This window comes from Carassius carassius, chromosome 28 (assembly GCF_963082965.1).
Source record: "Carassius carassius chromosome 28, fCarCar2.1, whole genome shotgun sequence".
NCBI lineage: Eukaryota > Metazoa > Chordata > Actinopteri > Cypriniformes > Cyprinidae > Carassius > Carassius carassius.
In genome coordinates, this window is record NC_081782.1 from 7,596,606 (window position 1) to 7,621,242 (window position 24,637).

At 36.3% G+C, this 24,637-nt stretch overlaps 1 protein-coding gene across 11 annotated transcripts in view; it reads left to right on the top strand.

Annotated features, from left to right (window-relative positions):
- Window positions 1–1,505: 1,505 nt before the first annotated feature.
- The window catches only part of LOC132107837 (neurobeachin-like), a 275,916-nt gene continuing 252,784 nt past the window's right edge, over window positions 1,506–24,637 (top strand). For 10 of the 11 annotated variants that reach the window (XM_059514113.1, XM_059514115.1, XM_059514114.1 and 7 more), the window contains exon 1: window positions 1,506–2,141. In XM_059514113.1, the coding sequence (XP_059370096.1) occupies window positions 1,881–2,141 (261 nt within the window). In that variant the 5' untranslated portion in view covers window positions 1,506–1,880. The remainder of the gene's footprint in view (window positions 2,142–24,637) is intronic. The other variant, XM_059514121.1, reaches the window with a different exon arrangement.

A 24,637-nucleotide genomic window follows, 5' to 3' on the forward strand; every position in this document is an offset into this window, starting at 1 on the left:
GACTGCCAGTTTTATTGGTAAATCTATCTATCTATCTATCTATCTATCTATCTATCTATCTATCTATCTATCTATCTATCTATAAAGGCTGCTCAGTTTCAACAGATATCTCGGCTTGTTTACTGTTTTGATATTTAAATGCTTTGACACAGAATTTGTTTGGATGTTCAAATTCGTGACACCAATGCCACAAACAAAACAGGATTACATTTTAATGCATGTTTTTTTTAAATGCATGTTTAAATAATAATGACGTGCACTGATGACATCAAATGAACTTTGAACAGCACTTTGTTGCTGTAAATGTACATGGTTTTCTAAACATCTGACAGTATTACAGATGGACACAGACACAGTATCTCACACATTTACCGTCTTCGGAGATCAAACCTCATGGTGTGGTTTTCAGCAGACTGCCGAAGAATAAATCCATCAGATGGCCTCTGTCAGCTTGTGAACTGTTGGCTTATATACAGTAGCATCAGACTGACAGAATAATGTCTTCCTACCACAGTGAATCAAAAAGGTTGTGAAATGACAGATTCACAAAAAGATCCACATTGATCTCACTAAACTACCAAACAAACAAAATCATGGTCATTGTTAATCAGCAGTTTAAATGTGAAGCAAATTTCGTGAAGCACAACACCTTGTGTTTATTGTGCAGTACACTGTATTTGTTCATTCAGCAGGCAATGGATCAGAAGTGATCAAGTCAGGTCCAACATTTGTCAATTCATTCTAAAATCTTAATAACATCGTTAATTTCACTCTAATATAATCAGATTTTTTATGTGCCCTGATCATTTACTAGTTCCGTCTTATTAAAAGATTGAAACCCTCTCTCATGAGGTTGTGAAGGTTATTGCTCACTTCGAAATGTCCGAATGGCCTAACAAAGACACAGCAGTAGCTGCACATATAGGCTATGATTTAAACGTGCAGTATGGTTTACTGGAATGTCACATATATTAAATGTATTGATTGCACCTTATTACTTAACATGTGTCTTTTGTCATGGTCATTTACAGTCAGTCCGTCATTAGTGAAAAGCAGGAGACAGACACAGTTATTTAGGTAGGTGAAGATAATGACCATCATTTCAGTAAAATATTCTAAAGTATTTTATTTTAGAGTGCCCTTCATCAATGAGGATGAGCGGATTAATATAGCATTAGTGATTTTTATAGCTAAATATTTTTTATAAATAAATAAATATCTTACGGTCATTATGGCGAAGCTATCATATAGCAATGCTATCTATCTATCTATCTATCTATCTATCTATCTATCTATCTATCTATCTATCTATCTATCTATCTATCTATCTATCTATCTATCTATCTATCTATCTATTTTGGAGGAAAAGTCATTTATTCTAAATTGGCTCATGCTGACTGCTGCCCGGTATCTAAAGATCTTCTGCTTCCGTCTAGCTTCCCATATTTACCTGTTTGATCGGTAGGATCCATCTGTGATCTGTATCTTCCCTTCGACCCATGAAGGTGCAGACAGGACGCACACTGCAGCCTTCGGTAGTCTACTGCACATAGAGGGCGTTTTCCCAGCATGAGAAACATTTGATCGGTACACCCAGCTGGGTAATGCAAACCCACATACTACATCACTGAACACAAATCAGAGAGGGAAGCAGGAGCTGAAGTACAGTGTGCGGAGCATCTGTAGACCTGTAGTGTATTCTGTGAACCTGCCACATGGGTTTGGACTCTTGCTGCACAGCCGGTGGATATTAAATCACTGTCGGAGATTTCCCCCCCCCCTTAAAGTGGCTGTAGATATCTCATCGAACTTGATTTGACCAAAACACCTCCTGTTCTTGATGATACAGCGCTGTTTTTAAACACCGCGGCTGATAGGATATGGCGAGCGTTCAGTCGGTGGCCACACCGGGCGACAGAGCACCTCCTCCCGGCCACAGGCAGCACGGAGCCGCCGCTGCCGCGGGCTCCGGTACCGGTGACATGATGATGTCCTGCTCCGGATCGGTGGTGCTACCGGCCGGGGTGATAAACCCCACGGTTCCGATTCGGAATATCAAGACGAAATTCGCAGTCCTCAGCGGTCTCATTCAAGTCGGCGAGGTCAGCAATAGAGATATAGTGGAAACGGTGTTGAATCTGGTAAGTGTGACACTTCTTGTGACTTACTGTGTTTCAAAACATACTGAACTAATATCCTTGGCTAGACAGCATTTTTGAAAGCGCTTTGAACGATTCTAGTTCTTTTGATTTTGAAGAACATTGAATGAACCACATGAATGAATGATGCTGTGATATAGGCTGTATCAGATCGCGAGTAGCCTATTAGGATGCAGTTCTCATGTGCCCATTACAGTCACTGACATATGCTAAAGTGTCTGTCGTGCTCACTAACAGCAACCAAACAAGTGTCTTACTGTAGTTTACATGCAACCTGTGCTACAGAAAAAATTCAGTCTTGTTCTTCAGTGAAAATATCTAAATATCCTTAGAAACAAGGCACAATCTCACTATATATGTTAGACTTTTTGTTTAAAACAGTTTGGCAACGACAGAAGAAAAATAAACTTGATTATTAAATATATTTTTATATCTGAAGTAGGCTACATTTATCATGTTTTAACGACGTGGATAAGCATAATAATTATTTATTTATGTGTTTATCTATGTGTGTATTTGAAATCGACAAATCAAAATGTTCTTCAACAACAGCAACAACAATAAAAAAGATTCCGATAATTTTTGTATAATTACTTTCCAGCAACCACAAACTTGTACTTTGTGGGGGAGATGTAATTGAATTTGTCTCACTTTATTTGAAATAGCGATTTTTAGATGCGCAACCAGGGCTAAAAATTTAATTTATATGTCTTCTTTTTTCAAACCCTTTTCTCACATATCTTTATTAGTACCTGCCAACCCAGAATAGAACCTGTTTGTATTCAGTGTTAAAAGCATAATTAACATTATTTCCTTGGAAATGAAGTATGGAGCTTCAGCACTTCTAATGCCATCTGCAATAGAGGCCTATATTTATATATTCACAACATACAATGTTAGCCTGCAAGCATTATGCAGTAAAGGGGCAATGGCAATGAAAGTTTGTCCTTATGTGTCAGTGCAAGTGTTTTGAGACATGTTTCCTGTTGTGTTGCACATTGAGAATTTTTAGATTTCATTATGATCAATCTTTGACTGTGAAAACAGGCAGATTCACTGCATGTGTGTTTAGCTAATGCACTTTAGTCTTGCATTAATAGTCTAGTATTTGCTGAGTACGTGTTAAAATATGCTTTCGTGGAACACACAAGACCTGGACCAGGATGTTCGGTCAAACATTACTTATCCTTTAACTCTGGTGTTATGGATGTTTTGTACTTGTTGTGATTCTTAATTACCTGAGTAAAATGCTGTCAGACAGAGCTGCAGGAAAAGACTAACCATATTATGATGATTATTCTCCTAGTTGGGATCTTCAGTAAACGTGATCGATTTGACAAATACATATGTTCTTTTTTAAGTTCTGGCCTCTGGAATATGAATTAAGAAACCAGAGGCTTCTCTAGCATAGAAAAACTCAGGTGGTTCTTTTGTGACTGTTGTCTGTCTCGCACAAAAGCAGCTCACGGTGAGTCAAAGAGGCGATGCTGACAGCATTTAGACAACAGGTCTGTTCCTGTGTTCACAGGTGCTGCTGTTTACGGCACGCCAGGGTGCATTTCTGATTTGACAGTGGAGGGAATAATTACTTCCCCTCCCTCAGCCACCGTTTGTTAAGGGTTATTCAGCCACCGTGTATTTTCATAAACAGTGTTGGTCAGTCAGTTAGCTGTTTTAATGACAGAGAGAGTAGCTTTTTTGTTTGTTTTACTTATATGTAGGGATGTTGCAAGAAAGGAATACATCAAATGGAATACACCAAAACATTTCTTAAACAAAATATGCATTTTGTGATACAGACAGATCCTTTTGTCCATGAAATTAGGCATGTCTTGAAAGATATATAAACTCCAGAAAAAAAGCCAGAATTTTAAGTTGTTAATTTAAAATTGCAAGATATAAACACAGAATAGCTAGAAATAAAGTCATAATTTTGTGTCGTGATCTTTTGAACCTGAGGAAAATGTAAGAATTGTGACATATTAACCCAAAATTGCAAGATGCGCCCTTGGAATTCTGACAAAACAAAAATCAATTGCAAGATGAAAACTAAAAGTTGCAAGATTTTAACTCAGAATTGCTAAGAATAAAGTCCGAAGTGTGTTATAAACTTGCAATTTTGAGTAAAAAGTCAGAATACTGAGATACCTCAAAATTGCAAGTTATAAAAATGGACTTCAAGTCCAAAAATCAAGAAATCAAGTCAGACTTTTGTGTCATAAAAAAAAAAAAATCAGATTTGTGAGATGTTAACTCAAAATTGCAAGATGTAGGCTTGGAATTCAAAAAAAGGGGCAGAATTGCAAAATGAAAACTCAAAATTACGAGATTTTAACTCCAAATTGCTAGTAATAAAGTCAGAAGAAGAATTGCGGGATTTGTATTCAAAATCACAATTCTGAGAAAAAAGTAATTGCGAGATGCTAAGTCAATATTGCAAGATATGGAATTGCTAGAAATTAAGTCTGAATTTTGTGTTATAGACTCATCATTAACCTGTGAAAAAAAGTCAAATTGCGAGATATGAACTTGGAATTGTGAGAAATAAAGTCAGAATTGTGAAATAAAACGTCGCAGATTCCATACATAGAAGTGGCTGCATTTATTATACTTCTAGGTATAATAATTCAATATTTTGACTGTTGCCATCAGTTTTTACATTAAAACATCACCAAGACAGAAGTGATACTCCATTATGCGACCAAAGGTTAAGAAACATTTAACTTTTTCTGCAACACACTGTAAGAATGGCTATCATCAAGTCTTTTTACTACAGTGTCAATTTGATGCCAAAGTGCTTTTGACTGTTAGATCAGCATAATGAAGAGCTGACTAAATGTTTTGGTCCTCAGTTTCATCCAAGTTCATGATAGATTCAACCACTTTCTCTTTTTTTATTAACTCATCATGTTAGAAATGTCACCAGGGCGATTCAGGCCCAGCTCTCCTTTGTGCCAAACTGCCTTAACCCCTACGAATCCGAACCTTGATATTTGCAGTCTCATTGTTCCCGCTCCAGAGATTAATTACGGGCCATTCTGTCACAGCGGGGAGTGACGAGATCAGAACGAGCAGACGAGAAATGTTCCAGCCCTTGGCAAGTTGGGGCAAAGACATCATCCTGTGACTCTGAGGGACTTTCGATACTCTCAATACAACCCGGACATCTCTTGAGAAACAGTGAAGTGAGAAGAACAGCACATAAGGCAAATCTCACCTTTCTTGATCCGAGAAAGGCAAATTCACAACTCACAAGTCACAGTGTAACTGTCAAAGCGAGCAGATTGAGAGACGTTTTTGAAAGTACACATAAGTCAAATTTTGCACCGTGATTCATAGTTACAATCATCTTGTTATTGTGTTAACGCAATCCTTTTCTTGTCAGCGTCTCAGAAAGGCAGTATATGGGAAGAACAGTAGTGTGGTTGCTGTGATGTCTCGATTAAGAATTGATTGCTGGAGTCTCTTGTGTGCAATGACTCAGAGATGTGTAATGGAATTGATCCCGCTAGATTTACTCTGGTCGTTTTGACCTATAGGCAGCACACTTACTCGACTTTATCGTATCATTAAATCTGATCCAAAAGAATCAAACAGAGGGGATGTTACACCTTGTTTGTCCCTTTCAGCACACTTTAAATCTTGTGTACCTGATTTTTCGAGAGACTCTGACAAAGCAACTCTGTCACTCCGGAAGTGCGATGTGTCACGGACATCCCTGTGTTGGACAGGATGATGTGTTCGAGCAGAAAAAGGAAATAGGGCCATCAGTCTGCCAGGTGAGACACCTAGGAAGAGCTGGCAAGCCAGACTCGATCTAACAGAACTAGGCACCCGGTGTGAAATTCAAACCCAATATAAATTCCAACCCCCTTTTTTTCTCTGTCCAAGGATGCTGCTATTTATTACACTTGAGCTGTTTGAGTTAAAACTCAGACCTGTGGGTGGTGAAACAGTGACTAGTAGGAAACAGAGAACATTAACAATTAAGAAGCTCTGTCAAGGATTTGAACAAACTGCAAAAGAGACTCTTTTCAAAGCTGGAGCTAAAAAAGCTTTCTGTAGAACTCTGCGAATCAAGCCAGTAGAATTCTATATTTTATGAAGGCCTTTTAATGAAATAAAAACCAAATGTCTAGAATTTTTTTCATCTGATCTTCGCCTTTGAGTGTAGTTTTCGAAGTATGATTGAGCACTAAATTATAAATCCACATATTTAAAGAAAGAAACATTGGAACTCTAAGTGTATGCACAACATGGTTTTAAATTATGTTTTTACTATAAAAAGAATAATGCAAGATGCCCATGCAAAACACAGTGCCATGATTGTTGTGGATGTTTTTCAGGGTGTTGCTGTTATCGCATGAACCAATCACAGCCGATCATAACCAGTCAAATCCAATCATATCACCCATTCATTCTTAGTTTCCCTCCAGCAAACCCACGGCATGCTTTAAGGGTTCTGTTAAAACTCAATGGGCTTAGGGGGGGCATGATAGACATGGACTCCTGCTGTAACTTTATGTGCTGGTGACTCCGTTGTACAGTTTTTTGTAATATGGATTTTTTTTTTCTCATTCAGTTTTTTTTTAGAGACACTGTCTCCTTTGCCTCCTTTGCCTTCTTGAAGGAAACACCCTGGTTGATACGATGTTCTGAGTTGCTGTTCTGAAGGATAGTTCACTGCAAAAATGAATATTCTATTATCATTCAGTCACCCGCATTTTGTTCGAGATGATTTCATCTGTAGACTGAAAGTCAAACAACAGTGGATCCCATTGACTTTCATTGTAGGGACAAAACACAAAAACATTCTGTTCTGTTCCATTACATTGATAATTGCTTCATGCTTATGCGTAGATGGTACTGTAATGACTATCCAATGCACAAACAGCAAATGGTTGAAGAAAAATAGGAACATTGGGTTCAGAAATGCATTTTGTCCAGTGTAACCTTTGTCTTTTGTAAGGAAAATATCCCCTGGGAAAGAGTCGCACAACAAATGGAGCAGAAAGACAAATATGAGCAAAATACAGAGCATTGTCTACTTTCAAAAGGTCTTGTTTTTCTCTTAGAGATGGATACTATATTCAGTTTCTTTGATGTGTAGATTATATTTCTGCTGTATTTTGAATCATTGCTTTTTGTGTATTCAGCAACAGCATTATAAACAATTTTCCACCTGTACTAGAATACCTCAGACATTTTTGAATTGCTACTAGATTTAAGTACAATATTTTATCAGCGAATGCTCACGGCACAAACTGAAGTGTGTAGATTACATTACCCCCCCCCCCCACTTTTATATTTGTCTACCCTCTCCAGGCTGAAGATTTGTTGGGCAGAAGCAATAGTCGCTGAACAACTGAACTGTGGCAAGTGGCTACTCTGTGGTTCCAAAGTACATGGTCTTGCCTTGTAAGGTTATTTGGAGAACATTCTGAGACGCTTTGTGAAGTAAAAGCTCATGAAATCTTCAAATGAACTTGGAATTCGGTCAATAGAATCAGTTTGATGTTTTCATAGTGAAAGTGACCATATAGGAAACAGGCAATGTGTCCATTAGAGTTAAAGCGATAGTTCTGCCAAAAATATCAATTGTCATTACTCACCCTTATGTCATTCCAAACCCCCATGCTGTTATTTTTTATCTATGAAACAAAAAGAGGCTTCACACAGCATTCTTGCATTCAGCAACAATTTATAGTGACCACAGGGTTGAAATCAAAGTATTTTTCACTTTCATATTATTCATTTGAGAGTGAATCATTCAACTCAGTATGCAGCTCTCAAATCAAAAATGGCTCATATGGCACAGGCTTGACGTGGTGACAAGAACCCATGGCCTCCAATTTGAATCTTTTCCTTATACAAAGTGGTTGTATAGCTTCAAAAGATTTGAAATATACCACATATGTACTATATATATCTGACTACTTTAATGTTGCTCCACTTAAAAAAAGAAAATTCTCTCATTTTCACTCATGCATGTCGTTCCAAATCTGTATGATCGTATGATTCTGTGGAACACAAAAGAATATATTTTGAAGAATGTTGGTAACCAAACAATTTAGACTTTTATTGTATTGACAAAGCAGCACAGACATTTCTCAAAATACCTTCTTTCATGTTCCACAGAAATATGAAGGTCATACAGATTTGGAAGGGCATGAGGGTGAAACACAGGATTTTAATTTTTAAGTGAACTGTGCCTTTAAATAATTGTGGAACTTCGTTGATAAGCCACATTTTTTTGAGCAATAATGACCTCAGAGGTTAATGTTGCTGCTTCTAACCACTTTCACCAGTCTGATTCCTATACAATGCTTTTCAGAGACCTAATCGACAACAAATATCCGTCATTTCCACAGATGTGAACACTGGAACCTTATGCATAGAGACAGATCTTCCGGGTTCTCAATCGTGTGCTACAAGACTGAGTCTTGACAATGAGCCTTATCTAGGCTAATTAAGAACGAGTCTGTCGTTAATCTCCCTCTGCCGAGAAGTCTGAAATGAAAGCTGTCATACAGATAAAGTGGAAATGTTTCACCCTGTAGGTAGCTTTTATTGCTTGAAAAATAGTTAAATTAGGTTAATGTGAACAGAAAGCTTTTTTTTTGGTGTAATCGTCCTGTCTTTAAAAATTACTGCTGCTTTATGTGATCTGGATTTACTTTAGTCAAGAGACTAAAGTATATTAGCGGAATACAAATAAATGGCATAAATGGAATGTTTTTCATTTGTCAAATAGGATGCTTCCGATCTTTGAATGGACATTGATAAATGGCGATTGGATCTACTGTTCTGGTTGTTTGGTGCAGGTCTGCAATATTAATCAAAGGGCTGGAAGAGATGACATCCACCTTCACCTTGCTATTGCGGAGACATCTTTCATTCGTTGATTTAAAAGAAATGTGCCATAGATGAGCACTTATTCTCAGTGTTGGGTCAAAGTTTGCACACCCTGTCGTACACTAAATTCTTTTTTTGAAGTTGTAAATAAAACAGGCTGTAGTATGTTTTTACAGGAAAATACTATTTCAGTCTTTCTACTTAAAAACGTATTGTCTAATTCAACCTGTTTCTATGCAATTATTTGTGATTTTACTGGAAATGTCTGAGTGAAAATAGTTTCTAAAACAATTTCTTTGTAGTTTTTTCTCTCATTACTATTGCTTCAACTACTAACCGTAAGTAAGGTGTTTGTCATTTAAGGTGTGATCACAGTAGTGAAATCTTTATGAAATTTGCCGGCCAATAAGTTTCATTGTCAAATATAGCGATATGAACACAGCTCAGAAATTATTTTCAAAACAAAGCAGATTTTTGTTGGTCAGTGTGGCAAATTCATGTGAAATCTGCATATGGGAAATATTTTGCACGCTCTAGAATTGTTTTTACAATTTAATTTGTGTGGATTTCAGTTGAATTTAGCCTGCGAAAATTCACCAACAATGGTAAATGAATGTGACAGCATCTTAATACTTTCTAATCGGATTTCTAAATTTACTAGCAATTTCTAAATGTGAAAAATAAGTAAGCAACCAAGCAGTGCCCTAGCAACTGCTTAGCAGTTCCCTTTCAGACTTATTTCTGCCGTTGTGACTTTGTGCCTCACTTGGGACAAATTTTTCTCTCTGTTCTGCTATCTAATATAAAGTTCTGTTGGTCCTTGATATTGCTACCTGCAGTATTGAGAAGCCCCCAGATTCTGGTAAAGTGTTGGCCTGCATTTGCTCTGACTCTTCTCGCTGTCCCAGATGAAATATAGGTTTTAAAACCCAAATTCATAAGCAGACTGTGTGGAATTGGCCAGAGCAGCTAATTTTTTAGAGGTCAGACATGCTTACTGCCAGAACGCTGGTAATGAGGTTCTAGGTTTGTTACTGTCTCCCCACTGCGCTGTGCGTTTGCACGGATTAGCAGCTCTCCTGGTTGCCGGTAAAGACCGAATACCTGTGGTAGGCATGAAAACCTCCGTCCACTTTTTCTAGTGCTAGTTTAATATTAAGAGGCTATAAGTAAGCCATTCAGATTGATTTCCCTGACACACACACACACACACACACACACACACACACACACATACAAACACACACAAAACAGTTTTTATATCCTGACCATTCTGACACAGCAACATAGACTCAACCAATGATGTGAGTCTGGGGGCGGGACTATCTGTATTTCTGACTAGTGACAGTGCTCAGTGTTCAAAAAACATATTAGAAAATAAAATCCTTTTTGCAATTCCATATTTTATACATATACACTGTTAAAAAGTTTTCTTTTCTGTTAAAAGTTTTATTTATTGTTTTTAAAGTTTTTTTTTAAATACTTTAGTTTAGCAAGGACACGTTAAATTGATCAAAAGTGACAGTAAACATACCTATAATGTTTAAGAAAAAAAACTCTCTTTTGAACTTTCAATTCATCAAATAATTAAGAAAAAAGCGAGTTTCCACAAAAATATTAATCAGCTTAGCTTTATGTTTTTAACATTGATAATAATAATTATAAAAACATTTAAGCACCAAATCAACAAATTAGAATGATTTCTGAAGAATCATGTGACACCAAAGTTTTGAGTAATAGTTGCTGAAAATTCAACTTTACCATCACATGAATAAATTACATCTTAAAATATATAAAATAAGAAATTTTTATTTAAAATTGTAATAATATTTCACATAATTATTATTATTATTTTTTTTTTTATCAAATAAATGCAGCCTAGGTGAGCGTAAGGCAAAAATATGAATTATTACATCTGTGCGGAATTATCTTACCCTTAAACAGAAAAGAGCTGATTAATCACTGATTTTCCCCGATAAAGATACTCAGGAATGTTCTGATCATTCCATTAACTATTAGCTAATATCCCAGGAGCTAAAGTGTTAACATTTACCTGAACTAGTCATGCAGTGTCTTCCATCAACATTATTAATAGGTTAATTTAAAACCAAACTTTTGGGAAGGCGCAAAGTTCCAAGCTCACCTTTTAAACTCTTCTCCAAAGCTATATTCCAAACAATTCCATTCATGCACGAGTGCAGATAGCAGACCATGCAAATGTGACCTTACGGGCAGTCGATGCAAAAGACTACAGAAGCAGTCAAGGCAATAATGGCTATCCAGGGGTTTGGAAGTGAAACAGCTGTTCGGCTAAATTAAATCTGCTGATTTCATGGGGAAATTTGCTGGTTAATGTGAGAGTTGTTGTTTTCATGCAGATCTAGTGAGTCCTGTTACTGTCAGGCACAAAGTGTAACTGTGTCCAAAGCTTTAGTCACAGTCCTCTGGCATTGTGTGTAGAGTTCTGGAATGATACACACAGGACTGTTGCTTCAGCAAATACACATTTGCCTTTAGAAAATGGGATATGACACAGCTAATCCAAAAATTCTCTTTTTGATGGCAACACATACATAAAGCTTATCACGAATTAGCCAGAATCAAACCTCATCTGTTGCACCCTCAAGTAACAATGCATTGCTATCCGGACTGGTTGGGCTTATTTTTGAAGGACATTTTAGCAGCATCTGGTCTGTTTTTAACATTGCACACAATATGTTTAGTGGAATGCATTTCTTTAATCTTTGTGACTCATAATGAAAGTAAATGGCTGTAATAGTGATTCATGATGTGTGCATTTAAAACAAAGAGAGAATATGGGGGAGGGGAAGGGTCTTTTAGAAACTGACAAATTGGAAAGGAGTTTGAGGCACAAATCCTTGGATTGAAATTACTTGGATCATTAGTAATTATTGTTGACAACAGTGATTTCACTCTCTAGTGAATGCTTTGTTTCATTTCTTTTTCTTTTTTTTTCAGCCATGACATCAATAGATTATTTTGGGCAGAAATAATACGAACTGTAGGCATTCAAATTCAATTTGTTAAATTACTGTATGGTATTTGAATCATGTCATTTTTTGCATGAAATTGCTTTTTTTTCAAATACACATTCCTTTAAAGTATTAAAAGAGATTTGACATCAATCAGATTAGTTCTGAAATAACAATAAATAATTTCCCTATAACCAAAATGTACAGTTAAACCTGTTGTACCTGTGTCACACTGCAGTGCCATTCTATATCTTTTATTCTAAGTGGTGGAATGTCCTTCATCAGTCTCAAGTTGTCATTAAACTGAAGTCCAATACTGAGAAGATGTTTAAGTTGTGGGACTGGAGCTTAAAATGAAGTTAATGCTCCATGGCTTCCGCTTTCCTCCCCACCGACTCCATCTCTGATCTCACAGAACAGCAGGCACTGAGCATCACAGCGCGAGCAGCTCGCGTAAAGCCGCAGACCTCTGGGAGGACCCCGGGCATGTGTGCGCTTATCTCTCGTGCATGCCTCGTCCATGCCCTCCGCAAGACGGAGGATTTAGTGATGATGAAAAGCTGACATTTTTGGAACAATCGGGGATCATTGCGTTGCATCAACCCTCTGTTTCTCCTCAGCCGGTGTTGACAGATAGGTCTGTTCCGGAAGGGCCAAATTGTCTCATATCAGTTGCAGGCACTGGAATCCATTTATTACCAAAAACGTGTCTTATTTTTTGCTGGAGATGGCTTGAGGGGGAGATTTCACTCTCCGTGTTTTGAGCGCACGGCTTTTGTACTTCACAGGAAGCATTTAAAATTCATGTTGCCCCAGTTTTGCCTCTTGCTGGCAAGCGGCACATCAGAAATGAGGCACAATGTCTCCAATCATTGAAATAAAGCTGGAAGTTTTATTTACTGTGTAGTTCACAAGATCAAACATATGATGTTTGTAAGGGGCTTCCTCCCGTGGGCCCTTTAGATTCCTGTGACAGACCTAAGGCCCATTTCACAATGCAGCCATGCAGTAGAGTTTCTTTCACTATTTAGGAATTATGAAAATCTGTCATAAATCTACATAAAACAGAACCCGAACCATAAAGTATAGCTATACACTACTTAATAACCAGTGAGATTTACTGTTTGTGTCGCTGTGTATGGAACTCGATAGATGTCTGTTACTTTGGGTTGCTTCATAAAAGTCTGCATTGTGTTGATAAATAGATTTATAATGTATTTTCAATGTGTTTCGATGATATACAGTAGGTCAGTGTCAAGAATATACCTGCCTCTGTGCTTTTCAAAGCTGTGAAATTGATACTGAAATAAATGGGTGTTTCTTCAACTGCACAAATCCAAAGGGTTGATTTTTATTTATACCAACGGATTTCATGTTTATTTATTTATTTTTATATTTTGAAAAGAATTACAGTTGTGGCACCTATTTTCATACAAAACAATTTTTCCTGATAGTGTTTGGAAGGTTTTTTTTTTTAAGTTAATACACATTTTTGTTTTTATTACTATTATTATTATTTTTATTTTACCAAGAAAGCTTAAGCAATATCCCAAGCATATTCATCTCAGACATAAAATTTTGAGATGAAAACTTATTATATGTGAAGAAAATAAAGAAAACAAATCTGGATATTTTTCACTTATATATTAAAGTTAAATAACATTTATTATATTTTGATAAATATATTAAAAAAACTAACTATATATATATATACATTTTTAGAATTGTTGTTTCCTCCAAACAAATAAATAAAAATGCACACATATGACTTTATAATATGGTTGAAATGACACAGTTGTATAAATGTTTGTGATATTCTTGGCAGACAAATTTGCAAACTTGTAAGATAGTAAAAATATATCCTGAGAGTGTTTATTTTCCAAAATTGCCTACAGTTGAAAAAAATCCCAAAATATTCTTTGCTTTTGTGTACGTTCTGAAACAGGCCTATATGTCACATTTCAAATGCAGGGTGCATTTTAATGTCTGAGCACAGCTAGATGCAGACCTCACTGCCGTATTGCCTCACTTTTAAACTTCTTAAGTCAGATTTCTGCTCCTTTTTTAGGAGAGACTTTTAAGAAGTTTGCAAACTCTGAGTCACAGGATTCACACTACCTTTGAATATAGACACTTTGGATAGTCCTAATAAATATATCATGGCGCCATCCCCTTATTCTCTTCCTCTTCTCTCTCATACGTCTCTCTTATGTTCTATGACTCTGGGGGAGGAAGTGATGGTGCATTATCTTCCTGTCTGTCTTGGCAAAAGGGCTGTCTGAATTCCTCAGAGTCTCAGTGGACAAAGGCTAATGCAAAAAGGAACATCATTTGGATGCTACCTGCATGACGAGCAGCCGCTCTGTTAGACACACATACCCACACTGACTATGCTATATTTGATGTGTACTTGGCTATATTTATGTGGCTTTGAAGCTCTTTTATGCTGGTGAGTCATCACCCTCATTGAACTATGTGGACCTGCAGAAGTGATGTTGTGTACATTTATGATCCAAGCAGACAGTATCTCGGCTTGCTTTGGCTTATTCCTAAATGTTTTTAAGCTTTTTTACACTTGTAGCTCAATCTTTTCTCGCTATACATCACAAAAGGCGTCTTTACAAGATATGATGTCAACTTAATCCTGTACATCTTTATGATGTACAGCAAACCTCAGTTGGCATCTTTGCTCTGACATCAAAATGCTCTGAAATCGTAGTGATGTTAAATCTGTCATGATAAATGCTGATTGAACAGTGGAAGAATAATAATATTGGTTTAATAAAATAATTGTTTCTTTTAACTGTATATTTTGTTTTGTCCATCTAAGGGAAATCATTCCTACCATAATCTAAAAAGGTTCATTTGTGTGGGCACATTTATGTACCAAGGGTAAATCTTTTTTATAATTTATCCCACTTAATACACAGCTATTTGCCACAAAACTAAATATTTATATATTAATTATTATATTATATGGTATTCATTCATTCAAACATTTGTGTTTCTGACTATGAAGTAGATCAATAGTCTTCGGCTCGGTTCCAAAACCTACAGTACTAAGCTGCATAGACATGCAGTTGTATTCTAAAGTAGCATAATAACTAAAATGGAAACTCATAATTGACTCTTTGGGAAGCTGTTTGTTCCAGTTGGCTGCGGCTGACAGTGATGACATCACATTGTAATATTATGTTTCTTCACTTTCTCAACTTCCCTAAGGTCATTCCATGTCTTCACAGGCACCTCGAGTTATCTTTGGGACGTTTGTTTACGGGCGATTGCAGGAGCAGGTGTCAGTAGTCTCATTCTCAGGACATCACATGTTTCTTGAGCTGGGAATGAATGGACTGTTCCTTCATCCGGGCGTGAGTCCATCAAGCCAGCAGCCCCCTGGAAACTGTGCAGATGGCCATCGCCATGGAGACCCACATGTTCTTTTACCAGAAAACCACACAGTCTTGTGCGTTTCAGGAGATGTCCACTTATGGCACTTGGTGTAAGTGTCTACGTGTGTGTAATGGGCTTCGTGGCAAGCGGCCGTTATTACATTTGACGGCATGTACTGTAGATTACATGCTTTCAATCTGACAAGCACACTTGTGCTGCAACACATGCTGTAGGTGCTAGAGAGTGTGTTCAGAGGGCCATATGCAGTATGGCCTTGTGTGATTATTAAACCGACTGTTATTTAATTAAATTATAAATCATATGAGGTGGGATGAACTACATGTAGTAACCAGCTGAAAGGGGCCATGAGCTGACTTTGATCAACAGCCACATTTTTATTCAGACAGGTCAAAAATATGAAAACATAACATCACCAATCTTTGATGCAAATACCCACATGAGAAAAATTAATAAATAAATAAGAAACAACAAAAAGAAAACCAACCACAGATGGCCACAGGCTACCTAGAAAGTGAAGACAAAAGTGGTATAAGAGAAAAAGTGTTCTCACAGCAGTCAAACTCACAGCAATCACAATGCAAACTTACAGAAAAACAAAAAACAAAGCGATCAAACCACCACACAATCCCAGCCACCTTAACACCACCTTCCACACATTCTTTTCAAAGTTCTAAAAACCAACCCTGAACCATTCTCAAAATAAAAAGCCGAAGCGAGATAGCAAATAAACTTAACTACTCCCTTATATAACGCTGGGGCTGCTGGGACTTGTAGTGCCTAAACCATATCCCCTTACACATATACAGCTTAAAATGAAGTATATTCAGAATTTGTGTGAGGCTTGTTTATAGTGCTCTCAAAGCTGTCACAGCACTGGTACAGTTTAATTATGATGTGCATGTTGAATGCGATATTTAATATTTTCAGCAGCTCTAGACATATAACATTTTCTATTAACACAACATGAACATAGCAGTGTTTCAACTGATCTGGAATGTAACAATTTGATAAGATCTTAAAAGTAAAAAAAATAATATGATTATATAAAATAAATAATGTGTGTATCTTATAAAATATATTTATGTATTTATGTACAGTTGTGCTCATAAGATTACACACTCCTTGCAGAACAGTGATGCGCGTGTCAGTGTATAAACAACCTGCAACCGACCGATGTTTTCAACTAACCCGCCCGCAACTCGGGCCGCAAAAAAGAAAAAGAAAATATTGTACCCGACCGCTTCCTGAACCGCATTTTTTTTAAAGTAATAAATGCGTCGCCCCTTTATATTAATTGAATTACTTAAATAGGCTATAGCCTACAGGATAGTAAGCGTTATGATCGCACACATAAAGCTTGCCACAAAGAAGTGGTTAAAGTAATGATTATGAATGTGTCTAAATTAGCAAGGAGACATTTAATTGTTTAGTAATAAACTGGTGTTTTCTGTGTCGCTGCTAAGATGAAGTTGAAGATGCGGACTCGCCATGCGCGCCAGAGAGAAATGCACATTTCATAAGGATTACATAATCAGAGAGTAGCATATTTATTTTCGTTTCAACATTTTCGTTTAAAAGTAGACATTTCAAGCTTTCTGTAATATATTGCCTATATTTCTTTTTAAACCCACCAACTAAAAGATTAAGACACTACCTGACCCAAAATATCACTCAAAGTTTCTACAGCTTTTTTCTTAGCTATTTCAGAATCTGGAAAAATTACTGGGGCAAACTTGTTACTGCAGTAGGTAGAGTGATATGAACGTGTGTGATGTGCAGTGTTGATAAATGCTCGTCACTTCTGCTGCCGAAACTTTGTCAGCCTGTGGGTCATTTGGTTTATTGAAAAACTGATTTGCATTTTTCTTGATGATGTGCCTTTTTTCTGAGGTACTCACATGCATGTCGCTTCACGTCGTATTCTCCACCATGTCCCCAGAGGTGGGTAGAGTACCCAAAAACTGTACTCAAGTAAAAGTAAAAGTACTTCTAGAAATATTTACTCAAGTAAAAGTAAAAGTACTAGTCTTGAATAGTTACTTGAGTAAGAGTAAAAGAGTATCGGATACAAAATCTACTCAAGTAGCTAGTTACTAGTTACTTTGGGTCATATATACTGAGCCTATTTTTATTTAGATATATAGATAAAATGTATGTAATGTATGTGTGCGTGTATAAATGTATATATTTCATCAGCCTTTACTCCAATTTATGTAATTTATTATAAAACCTTGTCTGTTTACTTAAGTAACAGATATAGGTGACATACCATAACATATTTTTAATATGACTGACTTTATATTAAATGTGAATTTAACATTGAAAGTTAATGTGATATAAATATTGCTACTAATCTTTCATTGTTCAGAAAGAGAGCAAATAACATTTACATTATTAAAGATAATTTTCACAGACAGTCTAGATTTCAATCACTCTCAGAAACTCCCATTAAAATCACTGAAACTGTTAACACTGTGAAATCAATATTTAATTAAAGATTCGTACAAACATCTGCACTTTGTTGTTTCTGACGAGAGAATTCGCCAGAAAGAGGTATTCAGTCAGTGAGCGAGTGAAGGAAGAACCGGAATTTTAGCGATGACTCATCGGAACACCTCTGATTGGCCAATGCGTTAATAAGCTCAAAAGAATCATGTGTGATTGGTTATAATGCGCAGCGCTGCATGAACGCATCTATCTCTGGCTCAGCGCCAGCAAGCGATCACAGATCTGAATTTAGCAGCTGATTATATGACTTGCTGAACGTACTCACGCCGGTGTGATTGTATTAAAATTAATAAAATCTTAATCGGCTATTTTTTGTCTTTTGGAAGCTGCATTCAACTTGACTCCCCTCTGTTATAAGCCACACACGTACAACAAACTAATGTCAGTGGTATCGTGTACTGTAATCGAATGTAGCCCAAGTTATTACCTGTTAAACAGTAGACAGCACACGCGGTGTTCATCTAATAAGGATCTCCATCGCTAGCAAATAATAGCCTTTGCAGATTTCAATTCAGTGCAGTTCCAGCCACGTTTTCAACGCTCTTTCTGTTCTTAAACGTTACAACTCCGAGTGAACCACTTCAGACGCTCAGCGCGTGCGGCAGGGAACTGAACGACTCATTCAAACTGATTCATGAACCAATTCACTCGTTTGCCAATTGGTTTGATCAAGCCTTTGAACAGAATTGACTCAAAAGAATGAATCATTCGCGAAAGGGCATCGCTCATTGCCCAGAGAAAAGTAGACGGCGCGTTTGGAATAAACTGAAGCACCTAACATTTATTGCATTAAGATAAAGTAACGAGAGGAGCGTCGCCCAAAGTAACGAAGTAAAAGTACAGATTTTCCCCCAAAAATTTACTCAAGTAAGAGTATAAAGTACCCATCTTTAAATATACTCCGAAAAGTATTCGTTACCCCAAAAAATTACTCAAGTAAATGTAACGAAGTAAATGTAACTCGTTACTACCCACCTCTGCATGTCCCACAGAAAAACTGCTTTTGCATAAAATGAAAAAGCTCTCTCTGCTTCGCCATCTACAGGTCTTAACCAAGAGTATGTTGTGGTCCATTCGCTATTAAAAGTGCATCTTCTCTTTTTCGTGGCCACGGCTGCTTAACCTGACCGAACAGCGCGCGCACTCTCCAATTTGAGATTGTTGACAATGTTGAGGAGGCGTTCGTGCACCAGTCAACAGTTTGATTGACGTATGACTCAGCCTATCGACTAACGCTTTTATTGCTCTCCTATGAACTATTGGACATAAGTTAACAGTATGCCTATGGATGTATCCATGTATTTATTAGGCAGGGTCGAATAAAAAAGCGGTGCTCAATTTGCGTGAGGTGGGACAAAAGGTAAAATTGCTGTACAGTACAATGTAAAGCGGGACAGGTGGTCACTCTATTCACGCCAGTTATTCAGCCAAAAAAGTGTAGGCTTATGTATTTCAAAATTGTGTATATTACTATATAAATTACAAAGGTTTAATTGAAATCTTTATTTCCAACGACCCGACCGACCGCGACCTGAATTTCATTAAAAATATTTTTGGATGACTCGTAACCGTGGGTGACCGCATGCACACGCTCATTTTGGATCAACCCGCGCATCACTGTTGCAGAATATGCAAAATATTAATAATTAAAAAAGAGGGATCATGAAAATTGCATGTTATTTTTATTTTTGTAGCCTACACTCCTGAATAAGCTATTTTACATACAGATGTTAATATATACTCAACAAGACGAAAAAATATCTGAATTCATAAAAATAAAAAATTACCCTGTTCAAAAGTTTACATACCCTTAAAGGTGCAATAGGAGATCTTGGAAAATGCTAACATTTGCCTGATAGCACTGAAAGCGAAAGTCCCACCCTCCCTGCAATCGCTGTCCAAAGCCACGCCCCTGAACGCTTTTATGCTCAGAAACCTGAATACCACAGAGAACATTACTGCAATAGGCTACATCAGCGGTTCCCAATTACAGTCCATGTTCCGAAGTGAAGTAGGGAGCAATGAACACGGTGTAGGGATCATATCGATTGGAATACAGTTCATTCACGTAGATCGAGTTGGTCATCTAAATCTGGTGTGTTAACTAAGCGAGACATGTGAAATATGTGCGCGAGCACTGGAATTGGGAACCGCTGGGCTACATCATGAGCCATTAATCAGCGAGAAAACTAAGTACTACAATACCAGGAAGAAAGTTTGTCTGCCATTCTAGCTCTGTCTGTGCAAACTGGGAGGGGGAGGGCAGGGGCTTACCGATGGTCAATTGAAGGACTCATACACAGCTATTACAAAAGGTGGAAACATTTACTGATGCTCAAGAAGGCAGCACAATGCATGAAGAGCGGGGGTGTAAACTTTTTAACAGGATGATGATGTGTACATTTTCTTATTAACTGATACGCTTTATTAATGTTTAATGGACTTTTGTGTATTTTTTCTTACCTTAGAATATTAGTATATAATAAGTCAAATTGTGCTGGTCTAGTTGAGAATGAGCAACAGTTTGCACTACAGGAAAGACGGTCTGTATTTGCATCATCTGAGCTGTAATTTCAGGCTATTTTTGAGAGAAACAGACAGATCTGAAGGCTGTCCGGCACCCGTCATTCTTGTTTTTCTCTGATTGCAGTAGAGCTGTCTGCAGAGAGTCTTTGTCCCTGCCGCTCATGGCTCATGTGTCTGGAGTGATCATGACGTTCTTTAGTCTCCAGCAGCAGCAGGGATCTGTAGTATGTTTTTGATGTACTCTGCATCAGAAGTGCTCTTCGCTCTGCACATTGCATAGGCATCAAAAGCACTGCTATTGGATATTTGAATTGACATATAATTGACAATGTTAATCAACACGTCACCTTGAAAACACTCTGACCAATCCTACAGTATATACATTTTGTAAGCTCTTTGGAATTGTAGAAGTTTGCAGAAGTAATATGTAATCACATTCATATGTCTGCCTGAGGGACTCTGATAACTCCAGTCTGCCATCTGCTCCATTAGCACGAGTTGTTCTCTTTTAAATTCAGTGTAATTGTTGGGAAATTGGGGCTGAGGTGTTCAGCAAAGTCCCATTGGGTGTTGTTCTTTGGCGGTACGACTATATCGAGAGCACTCAGTTGTTTGTTCAAAGTTGTTGCTTGTGCTCTGTTAAGAAGATTTGGCACAGAGGGAGATTTTCAATACCCGTCTCAATTCCCACCGATAAAGGAGGTTATTGTCTCATTATTTTATGGGAGGAATGTAATACATAGAAAGAAGATTGAAATTAAGACTTGGGTGGAAATCAATTTCTGCTATAACTCGGTTCAGTAAGTGTTGGCGTGTGCTGCTGGTCCAACAACAGTGTCTGGGGAATGTTATACTTGTGAAGTCCAAACTGACTGCCAAAATCCCCTGACAAAGCATTCTTTCTGAGAGGTGTCAAATCTTTTATATATGCCTGAATTTTGGGGCACTTTTGACAACTTCAAATCTTGAAGAAAGAAACTTGACTGTTGAAACATTCATCAGATCTCATCGTGGCCTTGATCAAGTTGATATAATGTTGATTCTTGATATTGTGTTTGATGGGATATGAGAAAGCTGGATATGGTTTTGACTTGCTTGCACAGCAAGTCAGCATGTGCTCTGTTAACTCTAAACTTAAAAAAGCAATGAAATGTTTATGACTTAAACCCTACGACATAAAATTTGATTTGGTAATGACACCTACTTTGAGACCATTATGTACTAATATTAAAATGAATTTTCTTTAAATGATTTTTCTTTTGGTAGAGATGTGCTTGCCTGTCACATTTTTATCATAAAATTTTTTTTTTCTTTGCTAATAAAATTTGTAAATTGTGAAAACAATGTTCCACCACTGAAAAAAAGGTAATTGTGACTTTTATTTTTTTATCTCACAATTTTCTTTTCAGAATTGCATGATTATAAGCTCGCAGTTGCTAGAAAAGGTTTAAATTGCAAGATTTAAACTAATAACTAATATATAAACTAATATAAATTCGCAATTCTTTTTATTTTAATTTCTAATTTTTTTTAAGTAAGAACGCTTTTTAAAGCTCATTTTGTAATAATAATAATAATATATATATATATATATATATATAATGTAAGTACACAGTAGTTAAGGCCACCTAATATAAAGTGGGACCATATACTCTCACACACACACACACACACACTTAGTGGGAAATGTATTTATTTATTTTTCAGGGAACCATGCAGCATGAAATGTTTGCCAATTAAACATGCTGTTAATATGATTTATTGTATGTTTTTGCTTTAGGCTCTGTGTTAGATCCCAACTCACAGTCCCTTGTTTTGAGGGGCACGTTACATTTGTTTGATATTGCGTGTTTTTTAACTTTGAGAGATGCGCTTTGATGCAAATGTATTCAAATGTTGAAAGTGAATAGCATGTCAGCAGGAGGCAGAAGTCTCAATTTACCTGTCACATTTTCTCATTTGAATTCTGTATGCATGGCAAATAAGCCCCAAGTTTAGTGCTCATAGCAGACTAAATACGGAAAAGGGTATGGCTCCCTTTCTGCCTGTTTTTGTTAAAGTTAGCTTCTGCTAAAGGTTAATGCAATCCGTTCCGTGAATTTTTATGATGTTTATTGGCCCAGTACATCCTGGGTGTATCAATTTTGCAGAGATACAGAGTCATGGAAATGTAAAAGAGTGACTCAGACTTTAATGTGGCTGAAGGAAAGCAAATAAAGCTAGTGCAGCTGCGGGGGGTTTATTTCAGCAACTGTTCACAGATCAGAAAGGTGACTAAAGATGCCATTACTGTTTATGGCTCATTATTCCAATATGTAGGGAGCAGCGGGATAAAATGTCTGATGGCTAATTTCATTTGTAATGCTCTGACTGCTCATTGCTAAACTACAATTCAATTAACTCCCAGTCCTGCATTATTGAAGCACCATGCATTGTCTTTGGTCTGTTTTTAATGAAAAATCTCTTGAATCAATTCAGAATTGTATAAAAGCACTTTTTTCCCTTTTATCAGTGTCCTTTTAAATTATGTTGTATTAATCTGAGGTCTGTGGTCTTCCTTTAAATGCAGATGTGTGTCCTGGATTCTCCTATTGAAGCTCAGGCCTGCACACTTGATTTTATTCTATTCAGATAAAACAGTTCTTGGAACTTTGTTTGATGTCTCTGTTTTTGTCACCATTCTTTTTGGGAAATAATCCTAAAATGATTTTTATTTGAGTCCCCAATGTATATAGATATACACATTTTGGCAGTTTTATATTTTGCTGCAGTCATAAAAACAGATATATGCTTTTATATATTTAACTGTACAAAAGAACACAAATTTTTCCTTAAAATAGAATGATTCATGTCCTTAAAAGAAAAAAATGTATGTGTGAGTGCGTGTGTGTGTGTGTGTGTGTGTATGTGTGTGTGTATATATATATATAAATATATATAAATACATACGTACATACATACACATACACACTGTATATATATATATATATATATACAGTACAGACCAAAAGTTTGGAAACATTACTATTTTTTTATGTTTTTGAAAGAAGTTTCTTCTGCTCATCAAGCCTGCATTTATTTGATCAAAAATACAGAAAAAAATTTAATATTGTGATATAATTATTACAATTTAAAATAATTGTTTTTAAATTTTTTATACTTTAAATTATCATTTATTTCTGTGATGCAAAGCTGAATTTGTAGGATCATTATCACATGATCCTTTAGAAATCATTCTAATATGATGATTCATTATCAAAGTTGGAAACAGTTCTGCTGCTTAATATTTTTTCAGAACATGTAATACTTTTTTAGGATACTTTGATGAATAAAAAGTAAAAAGTAAAAAAAAAAAAAAAGCTATGTTAAAATATAACTAAAATATAACTACTGGTCAGTAATTTGGGGTCAGTAATTTTTCTTTCTTTCTTGTTTTTAAATAAAATCAATACTTTTATTCAGCAAGGATGTGTTAAATTGATAAAAAGTAAGTAAAGAAAATATATTATTAGAATATATATTATTAAAAGTTTTTTTTTATTTTGAATAAATGCAGTTCTTTTTAACCTTATATTCATCAAATATATTAGAAAGCAGAAATGTTTCCAACACTCATAATAAATCAGAATATTAGAATGATTTCTAAATGATCATGTGATAGACTGGATGTTACATGTGACACTGAAGGCTCGAGTAATGATGCTGAAAATTCAGCTTTGCATCACAGGAATAACTTTTTTTTTTAAAGTATATTCAAATAGAAAACTATTATTTTAAGTTGTAATAATATTTCACAATATTACTGTTTTTTCTGTACTTTTGATCAAATAAATGCAGGCTTGATGAGCAGAAGAAACCTCTTTCAAAAACATTAAAAATAGTAATGTTTCCAAACTTTTGGTCTGTACTGTATATATATATATATATATTAGTGTTGTCAAAAGACCCGGTACTTCGGTACCAAGTCGGTACTAAAAAAATTTAAATGTGACGGTACCAGGTTTCTTTAAGTAGCGGTAGTACCGAGGTCCCGTTCAAACCCGGTTCAGCGCTATGTTTTCCGCAAAGCAGAAAATGAGGACGGAATCTCAAAATCCTGTCATGAAAATGAAACTTACATTTTAATATGGACAGTCATAGAATTTGTCAAAGTTAGCATAAATTAATCAAATCAAATCTCCATAT